Source organism: Sus scrofa, chromosome 11 (genome assembly GCF_054392235.1).
Source record: "Sus scrofa isolate SSC_HxYL_T2T_F1_AM1 chromosome 11, Sscrofa_HxYL_maternal_Yorkshire_Landrace_v2.0, whole genome shotgun sequence".
NCBI classification, from domain to species: domain Eukaryota; kingdom Metazoa; phylum Chordata; class Mammalia; order Artiodactyla; family Suidae; genus Sus; species Sus scrofa.
In genome coordinates, this window is record NC_139393.1 from 7,287,943 (window position 1) to 7,304,317 (window position 16,375).

Genomic DNA, 16,375 nt, shown 5'->3' on the forward strand with positions numbered 1-16,375 from the left:
GGTGAAACCTTATTAAATCCATTCAAATGCATCTGTGGAAATGGTGTTTTCTATCTCAGGCCAGTAGCAACAGGTAGGCAGGGCAGTAAATGCCTACTGAGTGCAGATCTGGTCTGAGTAAGCTCCTAATTACAGGGCTTCTCAGAGAGCAGAGGTGGAAGCCCTTGAAGACGCGCAGATCCCTTCGGGCAGAAAAAGGGTTTAGGTACTGAGTCACAGGGCATGGGTTTTGCTCCAAGCATTAAGATGGCTTAAGGGAGCTTTGCAGACCTGTTCCAAGAATATAGGCCCCTTGGGCTCAGGGAGAGGGAAAGGGCAAACGCAGGGCTGCCCGATGATTAACTCTAAGGCCCGGCCACGGCTCGCCCCACCGCCCACCGTGCTGCCAGTCCCGCCCGTGGGTGGGGAGCCGCCCGGCTGAGCCCGCGGTGGGAGCAGGCAGTGAGCCCGGGAGGTGGAGCCCAGTGGCCGCCATCACTTGCCCGCCGATACCAGTGCGGGCGCTGCCACTTGGCAACTCTGCCACCTGGAGCAACTTCCAGGGCACAGGGGTGCCAGATTTAATACATGAAATGTATTTTTTAATGGTTTTCTTTCCGTTATAGTTGGTTTATGGCATTCTGTCAATTTTCTACCATACAGCAAAGTGACCCAATCACACATACATTCTTTTTCTCACATTATCAGGCTCCATCATAAGTGACTTGATAGAGTTCCCAGTGCTATACAGCAGGATCTCATTGCTTATCCACTCCAAAGGCAATAGTATGCATCCATTAACCCCAAATTCCCAGTCCATCCCACTCCCACTCCCTCCCCCTTGGCAACCACAAGTGTGCTCTCCAAGTCCAAGAGTTTCCTTTCTGTGGAAAGGTTCATTTGTGCCATACATTAGATTCCAGATATAAGTGATATCATATGGTATTTGTCGTTGTCTTTCTGACTTACTTCACTTGGTATGAGAGTCTCTAGTTCCATCCATGTTGCTGCAAATGGCAATCTTTTGTTCTTTTTTATGGCTGAGTAGTATTCCATTTTGTATATATACCACATCGTCTTAATCCAGTCATGTCTCAATGGACATTTAGGTTGTTTCCATGTCTTGGCTATTGCGACACATGAAATACCGCACTAAAGAAGCCCACTAAAGTATTCCTTGTTTATCTGAAAATTTAAATACAATCAGGCATCCACGTTTCATCTGGGAACTTTATCTGGGCCTGGCGTTCTGCATTTCTAAGATGGGGATGGTAACCCTGTGATCCCTGTAAGGCTGTGAGGAGGAAATGATTGAAGCTACGGAAAGTGCTTCCACGAGAGCCTGGCTGAGTAAGCGCTCTCTAGGGTGACTGTTATTATTCCTTTGTGTCCTTGTTGTCAACCTCACTTGCCTGAACCGATGCCACACGCTCTAACTGGTCACCCTGATTGCACCTTCCTTTGCCCTCCTTCCTTCCATCTGATGCCCAGGGATGTGACTTGATCATAGAAATCTGAGCAGGCATTTTAAATTCTCCTGCCAATCTCCTAGAGGCTCCCATTCACCTGTCTGGGACCTTTGCGAAAGGGGAAACCAGACAGAGCTGGTGTCACTAAGAGAACTAACATGAGGCCACCGAGGAAGGGAGGTTCGTGCACGTCTCAGCCTGGATGGAATCTGAACTCTGGACCACTGACTGGCCTCACAGAGACATCCAGAACACCTGCCAGGAACTCAAGATGCTTATCAGCCCCTTAGCCTACTCTGATGGCCTATCTACCCATTGGACCCGTGCTCGCAAACGGCTCATCTCAGCCTACCCCAGACGAACACACGTTATTCTTGTGTCTAGTACTGCCTCATGGCTTTTGCCTTTCTGAGCCCCTGACTCTTTCTCTTCCCCAAACTGGTCCTCCAGTTTCACCTGAATCTGCGTCTCCCGAATTGTAATTCTTAAGATCCCCCAGTAAAGCTCTTTGTTCTTCAAAGCCTTGAGCGTGGTTATCGTTCGGTGCCTCCAAGATCTGCAGCCCCTCACCTCTCCCGCCCTCTGTGCCCCCATGCCAGGCCACCCCCAGACCTCCTTCCTCACTCTGTGCCTTCTCTTGGCTGCTCCTCTACCCAGAACCCCTGTTTCCCCTTGGCCCCCGACAAAGGGCCTCTCACCTCCGGAGCTCTGCTTTGGATGGCCTTCTCTGATCCCTGCTGGCCAGTCATTCCATTAACCTTGGCGCAGCACGGAGAACTCCACCCGATATTCTGTGAGCGTCTACATGGGAGAAGAACCTGAAAAAGAATGGATGCGTGGACACGTATAACTGAGTCACTTTGTTGTACCGCAGAAATTATCACACCACTGTACATCAACCATACTTCAATAAAACTTGAACGAACGAAAAAGAGACATGGCTTTCTCCAGAAACTTCTCTAAGCCACCACTGTGAGCCCCACGCAGGTCCTCACTCACCTCCATGTTTGGGTTCTCACACCTTTATCTGTACCTATCCCGCGGCAAGGATTTTCACTTTTATATTTTCTCTAACAGTATGACATCTGTGTGCAAGTCAATTTTAAGCCACAACCTAGAGCTTTCAGTTTGTATCTGAAGTATCTAAACCAGGAACTCCCTCATCCAGGGTGGTTATCAAACATTTAACCAGCCCTGGCCGGGGGGTGGGGGGTGGGTGCTGCAGCAACTTCAAATATCCTCATTGCTGTCTGCACCAAAGGACTGGCTTTTTGGTCAAGGAGAGTGGAAGCAACCTGTCGCTTCTCGAACGGGCAGTGTTGAAGATACGTGGTGGACCAGAAAGGCTCGGTCAAGCATCGCTCTCTTCTCATGGGCAGAAGAAAGGGAGCCCGAGATCTTAGCCCTGCTTGGCTCTGGTCTTGCACTAACTGGGGGCTTCTGCCCTCTGACGTGAGTGAGTTGATTCATTGTCGGGGTGCAGCCGCATTGGCCTCCAGTGAAACTTACACGCAGGTGTTTGTGGGAAAGCCTGAAAGAAGAACGAGTGCAGTTCTCACCAAAATTACAGACCAGCTGGCAGGACTGGCTGGCTTCTACCTACTCATGGATAGAAGGTGGTTCCTGTTTCGGAATGTGGCCTAAGAGTCATCCTCATTGCAGCACATCCCCCGATGGGGAGGCTGGGGCGGGGGGCAGGCACCTGTGTCCTTCTGTGTGCCCTGTTTCATCAAAAGCCACCACCATCCACCACCAAAAGGACCTGACGAACATGAAACTAAGTTGGTTTCGTTTGCAAGACCTTGGCTTTCCAACTAAAGGTGAGCTTGAGAACAGGGACCTATATTAATCACCTTTGCAATGCCAGCCCCTCCCCCTGCAGCTGGCACTTCGCGGGGTGCAGGAGCGGGAAGGGGTTGAGACCCTATACTGCTGAGCCAGCTTGAGGACAGGTTCAGACATCCGATTAGCAAACATGACTGGGATGAAAAGATGGAGGAAAACAAAGAAATCACGAGAAAGGTACCCTTGGATATTTTCTGGAAATCTATTCTGTAAGAAACAGCTTTCCCCCTTGAGAATTCATAATACACATTATTGCATTAGCAGTAGAGGCACTGAGGGATCTTTAAAAAATTCCTCTCAGGCACGTTGCCTCTCAGTATTCTTTCTCGAAACCCACACAGCTAATCTAATCACGAGAAAACTTCAGGAAAATGTCCCAGATTGAGGAACATTCTACAAACTATCTGGACCACACTCTTCAGAGCTGTCAAGGTCATGACAAGCAAGGAAAGGCTGGGAAACAGTCAACGTTGGAGGAGTCTAAGGGCACCTAATGAGTTAGTACCACGTGGGGTCCTGGGATGGAAGAAGGACGTTAGTGGAAAAACTGCTGCAATTCCACATGGCTGGAGTCTAGCCGGCGGCAAATGAAAGAACCACTGCAAGAAGCCTGAGAAGAGCTTCCATGTGCCGTTACGCCCAGTTCTCCTTTTGTCATCCTTTTTCCACATTTGCTCTCCTCTCCCCTCCCTCCCTCCCTCCCTCCTCACCCCTCTCTCTGGCCCCTACCTTTCTTTTCTGAACCATTTAAACTTCAGCTGTATCATCAGACTCCTTCACTCCTTAATACTTCAGTAAATTCCCTAAGAACGAGAACATTCTCTCCCCTGCTCCAAGAAAAGTATGGAATTTCTCAAATGTACCATGATAATCAAAGATGTTAATTAATGGAAACTACATGGAGGAAAGACAAATTCTGCAACTCTTCTCTAAAACTAGAATTCTTCCAAAATTTAAAAAAAGTTTTATTTAACAACAAATTGAGTTTTCAAAGAAAGGTAAATATTTGACTGCCTGGATGATTGGGTTGAGTCTACAAAACTAAAGGCAAAGAGAATCACCAACATCACAGTGTCAAAACAGTTCCTTCTGGGAGTTCCTGTCGTGGCTCAGTGGTTAACGAATCCGACTAGGAACCATGGGTTGTGGGTTCGATCCCTGGCCTCGATCAGTGGGTTAAGGATCTGGCGTTGCCGTGAGCTGTGGTGTAGGTTGCAGACGCGACTTGGATCCCAAGTTGCTATGGCTCTGGCGTAGGGCAGCAGCAACAGCTCCAATTAGACCCCTAGCCTGGGAACCTCCATATGTCGCAGGAGTGGCCCTAGAAAAGGCAAACAAACAAACAAAACCCAGTTTCTTTTAATAAAGATGAAAATACACATCATGGCTTATTCCCTCGGTGCTCACCGCAGTACCTGGCACACCGTCTCTCAGTTTATCATTGTAGCTCACTAGCTTCACCCCAGTTTGTGGTTGCCCACATTCCCCTTAATGGGAAGCAGGGCAACCAAATCAGGAAGAAAGCTCAGCTCTGTTTTTTGATGTTCGTTCTAGGGTCTTTAAGACTGAGAGGAAGGGGACTAGTATTTCCTTTTTAACTAGCTTTTTTCCCCAGGTAGCTCTTCTACACACACCGGCTGATGTAAACAAATGAAGCAAGTGCATGAGGATTTAATATGACACAATGAATGTTTACAAAATAATTTGTGACTTTACTGATTATAAAGCTAATGATGCACCCTAGAAAATCCGTACATCGTAAAAATAGAAAGAAAAAGGAAGAAAGCCATACCTCATAATCCAACAAGCAAATACTGTTAACCTGATGAATTCTTGTTTTTCTACAAGTACAGGTTTTTCACATGATTGGAATCGTATTATACAACCAACGTGGAAACGATTGTTCCATGTAAATGGGTGCAGCCGCTATGGAGAACAGTATTGATTTTTATTCATTAATGTGTTTATTTTCAAAGAACTAAAAATAGAGTTTCCATATGACCCAGCATTCCCACTCCTGGGCATATATCTGGGCAAAACTGTAATTTGAAAAGATTCGTGCACCCTTATGTTCATAGCAGCGCTATTCACAATAGCCAAGACATGGAAGCAACCTAAATGTACATCAGTAGATGAATGGATTAAGAAGATGAGAGAGATATATATAACTCAGCCATGAAAAAGAATGAAATAATGCCACTTGGAGCAACGTGGATGGACCTAGAGGTTATCACACCAAGTGAAGGAAGTCAGAAAGAGAAAGACAAATACCATATGATATCATTTATACGTGGAATCTAAAACATGACACAAATGGACTTACCTATGACACAGAAACAGACCCACAGACATAGAGAATAGAGGGGTGGTTGCTGGGGTCGGGGAGGAGCAGGGGAAGGTGGATTGGGAGCTTGACATTAGCAAAAGCAAACTATTACATATAGGGTGGATAAAGAACGGGGACCTACTGTACAGCACAGGGAACTAGATTCAATACCCTGCAGTAAATCATAATGGAAAAGGGAAAAAATAAAAATAAATAAACAAATAAGTAAAATAAATGATTGTCCCGGCAATCCATTTTCTGACTTTAAAAGTAATAAATAATCACAGCTAATCCTTATGGAGCACTTATTATGGGCCAGGTGGCATTCCAGGGCTTTATGTGTATTAACTCACTGATCCTCACGATAATCTTATAAAGTGGTTGTTGTTTCTGTGCTCATTTTACAGATGAAGAGTGAGACACATATTGGTTAAGTGTCTTGCTCATGATTATACATGAGTTGACATTTGATAAAAACCATTCTTTGGGGGTGAACTGGGACTTGAACTACGCAGTCTGGCTCCAGAGGCTACACCTCTAACCATGAGGCTACATTGTTCCACATTATTCATTCACAAAGTTTGAGACGGGTACCCCCTCTCCCAGATGAGGCTCACCTCCTGAGACGTCTCCGCTGGTGTGGCCCCCTCCTGTGAATCAGGATTCGTCTGCCTAACTTCGGTCTAACAGATTATCGTGGAAGTGACCATGTATGACGTCTCAGGCTAGGTCAGAAAAGGCACTGCAGCTCCGCCTTGGGTGGCGCTTACTCTGACATGATGTGAAAACAGTCAAGGCTAAAGGTGGAGGGGAACCCACGTGTCAGCCACTGGAATCAGATCCTCCAAGCCCAGTTAAACCTTCACGTGACCGCTCCCCCTCCTGTCCTCCCACTGATCCTCGGGAGGACTCAAAAGCCAAAAGAACCCCGTCAAGCTGCTCCCAAATTCCTGACTCACAATCACTAGAGAAAACACATCATTCATTATGTACTTAAGATACTAAGGTCGGGGATAATTTTGTACACCGCAATTAGATAACACTAATTCCTACAGCAATTAACGCAGCAATACGGAAACACTAGGAAAGGTGTGAAAAAAGTCACTTCAAATCTTAGAATTCCAAAATAACTTCATTATAACTTGTATATAATTCCTTCTTTTTATCCCTACACACTATTGAGCTATATTTTTAGACAGGTAAGATGTTTCCATATTTCTGATATTATAAACATTACCCCAGTACCTATCTTGGAAAGAGACAATATGGTGAATTATTAAGACCAGTAAAAAATGAATAAACAGAAACCTCAATTAAATGGAGTTGGGAGCCCAGAAGGGGGAGCTCTCCTGCAATAATGGTGGAGCCCAACAAGAACAAATACCCCTCTTGTTTCCTGGCAAGGACTCAGCCAATGAAAAACCACAGACTATTTTTTTACAGTAGCGCCCCGCCCCAACTTCCTCTTCCTCTCTATAAAAGCATTCTCCTCCCCTTGCTGGTGGCAGGGAAGGGGGGAAGGGGTTGCCTGATGGCTCACCATGCAGACCCCAAATTGCAATTCTCTGCTGATCTCAAATAAACCCAGCTCTGCTGGAGAAATATCTGGCAGTCTGTTTGTTTCAGGTCAACAGACCACAGGCTTTGAACTCACTCTGTGAGCAAATTCTGGTCCTGTCTCTCCCTAGTGCAACTTTGAGCAAGTTTGTTGGTTACTGTGCTGTTTCCTTCTCCTATAACAGGAGGAATGCAGGGCCCTTGCTGATACTTATTACTATTTTTTATTGTGGTAAAATGTACATACCATAAATTTTACCACTTTAACCATTTTGAAGTGTATAGTTCAGTGGCCTTAAGGATATTCGCTTTTTTGTATAATTATCGTCACCACCCATCTCCAGAACTTTTCATCTTCCCAAAGTGAAATTCTGTATCCATTAAACAGCTCTCCTTTCCAATCTCCACCCAGCCTCTGGTAACCACTGCTCTACCATTTGTCTCCATGGAGTTGACTATTCCAGGTACAATATTTGTCCTTTTGTGTCTGGCTTATTTGACGTATTATGGCGTCTTCACAGTTCATCTGTATTGTAGCCTCTATCAGAATTTAATTCCTTTTTAAGGCTAAAGAACATTACCCTGTGTGTATATAGCACATTTTATGTTCAGTCATCTGCCCTTTCGATTTGTTTCCACCGTGTGGCTCTTGTGGATAATGCTGCTATGAAGAGTGTTTGAGTTCCTGCTTTAATTCTTTGGGGTATATAGCTCAACATGGTGGAATTGCTGGATCGTATCATAATTCTGTTTCCTTTGGGGGGAACTGCTATCCTGTCTTCCACAGTGGTTGGGTCATTTTACATTCCCACCAGCAAAGCATGAGAGTTCCAATTTCTCCACATCCTTGCCAATGTTTATTTTCTGGGGTTTTTTTTGGAGGAGGTAGCGAGAGTGGGGAGGATGATAGCCACTGTAGTTACTATGACGTGGCATCTCATGGTGACTTTGATCTGCATTTCCCTAATGATGAGTGGTACTAAGCATCTGTTCATGTACTTGCGGGCCATTCGTATGTCTTTGGAGAAGATTTGTCTGTTCAAGTCACCTCTTGGCCACCACTTGTGTCTTGAAATTCTGTCTGCCTTTACTTACACCTTGCTTCCTTCTGGTTCTCCCACCAGCCCTCTGATCAATCCTTCTAAACTGTTTTGCTGCCTCCTCTATTCTTCTCATGCATTGTGGCAGACTGCCCTAGAGTGAGGTCCCTGACCCTCCCTCTACTAACTTTGCTCATACACGCCCCAGCTCAGGGAATTTCATGGCTGATGTGATATTTGAGGAACTGATTTCCAATGAAGAAATCATGTATTTAATTAATACATTATAAATAAATACATACATAAATAGAAACAAAGAGGTATGGTTAAAAAGTCAAAAAAAAAAAAAGAGAAAAACTGAATACTAAGAAATACTCAGGCAATCAAAAGAAATCAGGAAAGGCACAGGGAGAGAGAGAAGTGCTATCAGATGGGACCAATAAAAAAAAATAGGATATTAGACTTAGACACAAAGAGCTCCATAATTACATTAAATGTAAACGGACTAAATACTTTAATTAACAAGGACTGTCAGGCTGGACAAAAAAGCAAAGTCAAACTTTATTCTATTTATAAGAGACATATTTAAAATATAAGGATATAAATAGGCTAAAGTAAAGTTATGGGAAAATACGTAAATACCATCATGAGAGAGCTTGAGTGTCTATATTAATATCAGACGAAGTAGATTTTAAAACAAAGAATTTTACGGCGTTCCCACTGTGGCACAGTGGGTTAGGATCTTGCTTTGCCATAGCTGTGGCAAAGGTTGCAGCTGCAGTTTGGATTTGATCCCTGGCCTGGGAACTTCTTTGCTGTGAGGACGGCCAAAAAATAAAACAAATAATTTTATAAAAGTAAAGAAGACATGTCAAAATGATAAATGGGGTGACTTGTCAAGAAGATGTGACAATCCTAAACATGTATTAATCTAGAATTGCAAAATTTATGAAGTAAAATCTGACAGAGAAATAGACAAAAGAAGTAGACAAACCCACAATTATAGCCAGAGGTTTGAACGCTTATCTCTCAGCAAATGACTTAACAATTATACAGACAAATCAGTAACCATAGAGAAGATCTGAATAACACTATCAACCAATTTCACTGAAATTTATTCAGCATTCTACCCCAGAACTTCAGAGTAAACATCCTTTTCAAGTGTACATGGAATATTCACAAAGATAGACTATATGCTAACCAGAAATACTCAAACTGATCCTAAAATCATGCGGAAATGCAAGGAACCCAGAATAGCCACAACAGACTTGAAAAGGAGTATAAAATGCAAAGAACTCATATTTATCACTTTGAAAATCTACTGTGAATCCACAGTAATCAATATGGTATAGTTCAAGCATAAGGATAGACATACAGATCAACAGAAAAGAATGGAGCATCTAGAAACAAACCCACACATGTACAGCCAACCGATTATTGGCTAGAGTGTCCAGACCATTCAATGGGGAGTTTTTGAACAAATGGCACTGGGACAACCAGATAGCTACAGGCAAAGAACAAGTTGGACCCCTACCTCACAGCATATACAGAGAGTAACTCAAAGTGAACCAAAGACTTAAATGTAAAAGCTGAACCAGTAAAACTCTTAGGTGTAAATCTTTGTGACCTTGGATTAAGTAATGATTTCTTAGATATGATGCCAAAATACAAGCCACCAAAGAAAATACATATAAATTGGACTTCATCAAAATTAAAATTTTGTGTTTCAAAGGATACTAGCAAGAAAGCTGGAATGAGATGCGAAGAGAGAATGAGAGAAAAACGTTGCAAATCATACATCTGCTTCTTTCTAGAAAAAAAAAAACTACAACACAATAATTTAAAAGACAACTCATTCTTAAAATGGGCAACAAATCTGAGTAAACATTCCTCCAAAGAAGATAGGCAAAGGGACAATAAACACATGAAAAAGCACTTCGCATCATTAATCATTAAGGAAAGGCAAGCCAAAGTTCCAGTGAGGTACGAATTCACATTCACTGAGATGGGTGTTATTAAAAAACAAAATAGGAAATAGCACACGGTGGCGAGGATGCGGAGAATTGGAACCTTCAAACACTGCTGCTGTGAGTGCAAACTGGAGCAGCCACTGTGGAAGAGAGGTTGGTAGTTCTCCAAAGTTAAATATAAAGTTAGCATGTGACCCATTAATTCCATCCCTAGGCATATACTCAAGAAATGAGAAAACATATATTCATGGATAAACTTGCACACACACGTGCATAGCTTCACCATTCCTAATAGCCCAAAAAGTGGAAACAAACCAAATAGCCATCGTCTGATGAATGGATAAACAAAAGCAGTACAACAGCAATAAAAAGAAGTGACGTACTAACTCATGCTACCACGTGGATGAACCTGGAGAACATTATGTTACGTGAAGGGAGCTCAGTACAAAAAGCCACCTATTGTATGATTCCATTTAAATGGAATGTTCAGAAGAGGCAAATCCATGGAGACAGAAAATAAATGTGTGGCTGCTGGGAGCCGAGGAAAGGGGTGAATGGAGAAGGACCGCTCATGGGTACGGGGGTCTTTGGGGGGTGATGGAATGTTGTAGAATTAGGAGGTGGTGATGGTTATACGATTTTGTGTAAATCTTCAGTAAACCACGAAATTGTATGCTTTAAAATGATGAATTATCACCTCCGAAAAAATGTATTGAAAGAGGAACTGGTTTCCAACTCATTTAATGAGGCCAGCATAACACTGTGACGGTTTTTGATGTGTTAACTTGGCTGGGCTACAGTCCCCAGATGCTTAAGCCGACATGGAGTTTCTGTAGATGTGATTTAAGTCCATCATCAGTGGACTTTAAGAGAGATTATCCAAGATACACGGAGTAGTCTGCTTCAATCAGTTGAAAGGCCTTAAAGGAGCAGAGCTTGAAGAAAGAAGAAATTTCACCTGCGGCCTGAAGCCTCCACTCATGTCCAGGAGTTCCAGGCCTTCCTAATGGTTTTCTGGGTTTCAGACTTGCCTCACCTGCCCCACAACCACATATTCCTGCAGTAAATCTCTTATTGTACCTCCTACTAATTCTGCTTCTCTAAGTCAACCCCGAATGATACACAGACACCAAAGCAAGTTAAGAGTGGGTGCCCAGCAGAGTGACGGATCTGCTCTCGCTTCAACAGTGTTTGGATAGAGCAGACCTAGGGACACCCCTTCTTCCAGTCCCGGGCCACTTCCAAGCTCTTTTCCAGTTGCAGCCTTCAGCACCAACCACCACTCAGCCCTCCTTGGCCCCTGGGAGCAGCCAACGCTGTTTTTTTGAACTTAGCTCCTAACTGCCAAAGAGCTGCCAGATTCCTCAGAATGATCCCCCGAGGTGGAGGCCTTGTCAGCCACCTGGTCAACCTGCGTCTTCGGGCCTCCCTCACCGACCCCTCTCTGGCTTCTGTGTGGCTCTGGAGGGCAAGGGCCACTTCTTCAGCAAGTTGGCCCAGAAGCACGAGGGAGCCAGCGACTCGGGAAGATGCAACGCCAGCATGGCTGCCACGCCCTCTTCCCAGATGAGGGGAAACCCTGGAAGCCGTGGGAGCTGCCGTGGTCCCGGAGATCATCCGTGGGGATCTGGCTGACCTGGACTCTGCCCGAGCAGACCCCTAATCTGACTTCCTAGAGAGCCACCTCCTAGATGAGCAGGCGACACTCCTCAGGAAGATGGGTGGCCCCTGTCTAACCTCTGCAGGCTGGTGGGCCCCCAAGCTGGGCTGGACGGGGCCTCTTTGAAAGCCTCACCATTAAGAGCAAGTAGGAGCCTCGGGAGCCCAGCGTGTTTGAGGACCCCCTCTCTCTGTGCACCTCCTCCCCCTCCTGCCACCAGGCAGCTTGCCCAAGCCATGGACCAAATGGAAACAACACAGCTTTTTGCAGCAAAAACAAACAAAACATGGGAGTTCCTGTCGTGGCTCAGTGGAAACGAATCTGACTAGTATCCATGAGGACACAGGTTCGATCCCTGGCCTCGTTCAGTGGATTAAGGATCCCGTGTTGCTGTGAGCTGTGGTGTACATTGTTGACGTGGCTTGGATCCAGTGTTGCAGTTGCTGTGGCTGTGGTGAAGGCTGGCGGCTACAGCTCCAATTCAATCCCTAGCCTGGGAACCTCTGTGTGCCGTGGGTGCGGCCCTAAAAAGACAAAAAACAAGCAAACAAACAACAAAACAACAAACAAAGCACTAGGTAACGGCGTTACCAAAAATAAATAAGATTTATCTACAGACCAATATGCCTCATAAACACAGGCATAAAAGCCATGGCAAAATATTAGCAAATCAGACTCAGTGATGTAGAAAAGCATACACCATGACCCACGGGGTGTATCTCAGAAATACAAGTTTGCGTTATCATTTTAATAATCCGTGCGATTCATCTCATTAACAAAATAAAGAGAAGTATCATTTTAGTGGAGGACTGAAAAAAAGCACTGACAAAATTCAACATCTGTTTATAATTTTTAGAAACACAAACTGCCAGCAAACGAAGAAGTAGTGGCATTTCCCCGCCTAATGGATTCATTCGCTGGGGCTGCTGTGACACGACAGCTTTTGCATAGGCTACTTTTCTGCACTGAGGAAAGGACAGTCTCTCCCACAAATCTTGACCCTACCTCACACCATACCCCAAAGTAATGATGGTTTAAAACTCTAAATCTAAAAGCCAAAACTATAAAGCTTCCAGTGGACACATAGGAGAACAGGTCTGCAAGCTCTGAATACGTAAAAATTACTTAGACGAGACACAGAGAACACGAACTGATGTTTTCTTTTAGAAAATCACTGATACATTAGACTTCATAAAATTAAAATGTCCTGCCCATCAGAAAACACTATTGAGAAGTTCCCTGGTGGCCTGGGGGTTAAGGATTCAATGTTGTCACTGCTGTGGCTCACGTTTGACCCCCAGACTGGGAACGTCCACATGCCATGGGTGCAGCCAGAACCAAAAGAACCAAAACCAAACCAAACCAAACACTATTGAGGAAATCAGTAGGTAAGCCACAGACTGGGGGAAAATTATGATCGATCGATTGATCGATCGATAGATAGATCATAATGCCTGACAAAGGATTTGTATTCAGAGCCTGTCGAGAACTTGGGTGGCTCAATAATCAAACGTTTAACAACCCAATAAGCGAATGAGTGATCTTGATTATATCCTGAGTGCAGAGTTCACCCGATATTGTCTCTAGAGGCAAAGAAATGAAAGTCAAACTACACTTCGAGAAAATCCACTCCATCCTCAATAAGGCGCTGCCAGGTTTTCAAAAGAAGGTAGCCACCTGCTCTCGGAATATAGCATCACTGCACCGGTGATGCTTGGTACATACGGGGGTCTACAGAGACCTTTGGGAAGACAGACCAGACAACCCTCACAGTTTCCTTAAGAAACAAGTGAGGGAGTGAACAGCTCATCCCAATCCCATAAAGAGGACACTGCGGGAGGTCCTCTCCTGCCAGGCACCAACCTTGACTCCTGGCAGACAGACAGACGTGCGCTGTCAGCGGAGCTGGGACCAGCCCTGCACGAGCTTGCCTTCCCGCCCTCCCTCCCTGACTCACTGCCTGCTCCCTTGGCAGACAGGTCCTCGATCGGGCCTCCCGCTCCGTGAAAGTCAGGGCTTGCAGCTTGACTGTGGGCTCTCCTTTCAAGGAGCCGTCGGTGACTCATTTCCTGCTCCAGCAAGCGGCTGGCCGCTGTTCATCTCTCGAGGGCTCCTCTCTGCCGGGCCCCTCCCTGCACTGGCTCTTGTAGAGAAACACTAGTGATGCCTCTGCTACACCCGGTGTGAGCTCCCTGCACTTCCAAGGCTTCACTGTCGTCCTGGCCTCTGAGCCCCTGCATCCGCTGGCACCGGCACCTGCAACGCCGTCCCCATCCTTCGGCCTCCATCCTTCAGCCCCCGATCCTGCGGCCCCCCCACGAGGTCCGCCCTTGTCCCCTCTCCCTGAGGACCATCACCCTCTGCTCTCGCGACCTTGACTGTGCGCCTCTCGACAGCTTTGTCCTCCGAGGAGACAGACAAGAAACCTGTAGACAAGTAAATAAGACAACTCGAAATACAGAGGAACATGACGCAGAAAATCAAACAGGGCATTTGACTTGCACACCAAGGGTGGGGGCCTTGAGAAGCATAACCTCTGAGCAGGGGACATCTCCACGGAGACCTGAGGGGTGGGACGCAGCCACAGCCTCGCAAGGGTCCCTGGAAGATGCCTCGGGCGGGAGGTACAAGTTCAAAGGCCCTGAGGTGGGCGTAACCGGGGCATTTGAGAGGAAGGAAGAAACGCAGCGAGACCCGGGTGCGGGGAGGGGTGAGTGGGCCCCATCAGCTCCCACGGGCTTCGTCCGAATGCCATCTCCTTCGTGGAAAGGGGTAGGCAAGCAGGCGTGTAGGCTGGGCCCTGTCTCCCGAAGTCGCCAAGTCTCCACCCGTGAGAGGCGTTGGGTCTTTTCTTTCTCAGCCCCTGGAGTGGAGCTTTGTCCGCCAGGCCTCCTGTTTAACATTCCACGTGCCACCTGGTTGGAAAGAAATCCGTTCCTGTTCGGAGGACACAGAGGAGGGAGCTGCCGACGGAGGAAGCCACAGCCAGCCATCCTTCCACGTAGCCAGCCCCATGGTTCGGAAACAAGGCAAAGAATTTTCTAATAGCTTCCTTCCCCCCACTCCTCAGTGCTAGAAAACCAACCTCACGTTTTACACAAATTAGATCCTCAGGAAAAAGTCTCAGTGTTGCTAAGTGACTGGAAAAACCAAAAAGCTAGGATGACAAATAGGCTAGAAGGTGGGAGACTTCGTGGGGCGGAGGCCACGGGTTCACAATTCTGTTTCCAACCCCTGGCCCTGAGCTTGGAGGGGTCAGATGAGGGGGTGTGACGCGTGCATTTCCTTCCTCTGCGTACTCGTAACCACAGCAACGAGCCCTTGGGAACACACACCGCGAGCCAGGCTCACATTGGTAGGCAGTTTCCCGGGAAAACGTACAGTCTCCACAACCACCCATTTCTCAGATGAAGCTCAGGAGGCGGGGGATCGGCCGCGATCGCGGGCTTGGTCGGCAGGAGGTCTAGGACTCAAAGCCCCTGTGATTCTGGATGCCAAGGCCCTAACCGCTGGCTCTGGGTGGCCGCACCAGGTCTCGAGGGCGCTGGCAGAGCCGCTCCCTGGGCCTGTTCAGGCAGGAGCTGCCCCCCGGCCAAGGCCAAGGGCAGACGGGGCCTGGCAGAGTTGGCCCCCCCGCCTTCATGTTCCCCTTAGGGGAGCAGGTTTGGAAGCTGTGGTTTTTAGGAACACGTCTACCCTGGCCTGTCTTTGACTGCACACCCGCACACACCCAGCCTTCTCCAGAAGCTTCTTTCGAGGTGGTGGCAGAGATAGGAACGGCAGAAGGAGAAATGCCACACACTGTTGTTAGGCTGGGCCTGTCTGTGGGATGAAGTGAAGGTTCACTCTGAGGGGAGGCCCCGGTCGGCCAGGCCCTCACACCGGCTTGTTCAGATCCAAATGGAACAGGCCAGAAAAATCGGTTTAAAATAAGAGCAAGAGGAGTTCCTGTTGTGGCGCAGTGGTTAACAAATCCGACTAGGAACCATGAGGTTGTGGGTTTGATCCTTGGCCTTGCTCAGTGGGTTAAGGATCTGGCGTTGCCATGAGCTGTGGTGTAGGTCGAAGATGCAGCTCAGATCTGAGTTGCTGTGGCTCTGGCATAGGTCAGTGGCTCCAGCTCCAATCAGACCTCTAGCCTGGGAACCTCCAAAGGCCGTGGGAGCGGCCCTAGAAAAGGGAAAAAAAAAAGACAAAAATAAATAAATAATAAAATAAAATAAGAGCGAGATGTGACAGTGAGAGGCGTCCTTGGCAGAGGCAGTCTGCCCCCCTAGCCCCAGGCTGGGCTTTCCTCGGAGCATGCCCCCTCCAGAGGGGGTCCCGATGTGCATCCGTGTGGCAGGCTGAACCAGGACCCACCCAAGTGCCAGCTCCCAGGACCCGTGAGGGCGCGCTTGGAAAGTGACTTTGCAGGTGTGTTTCAGGTCTTGAGGCTTCCAGTGGGTCCTGAGCCCCGGCCAGGGTGCTGGGGAGGGAAGAGCAGAGGGAGGCTGGGGGAGGACAGGGCGGGGAGGAGGCTGGAGAGG

General features: G+C 46.9%; 1 protein-coding gene across 1 annotated transcript in view; it reads right to left on the minus strand.

Annotated features, from left to right (window-relative positions):
• Positions 1–16,375, minus strand: part of LOC146398501 (uncharacterized) — an 85,403-nt gene that overhangs the window by 43,659 nt on the left and 25,369 nt on the right. Inside the window, exon 3 of the mRNA XM_084981399.1 lies at positions 2,147–2,266. Within this exon, the coding sequence (XP_084837525.1) occupies positions 2,194–2,266 (73 nt within the window). The 3' untranslated portion in view covers positions 2,147–2,193. The remainder of the gene's footprint in view (positions 1–2,146; positions 2,267–16,375) is intronic.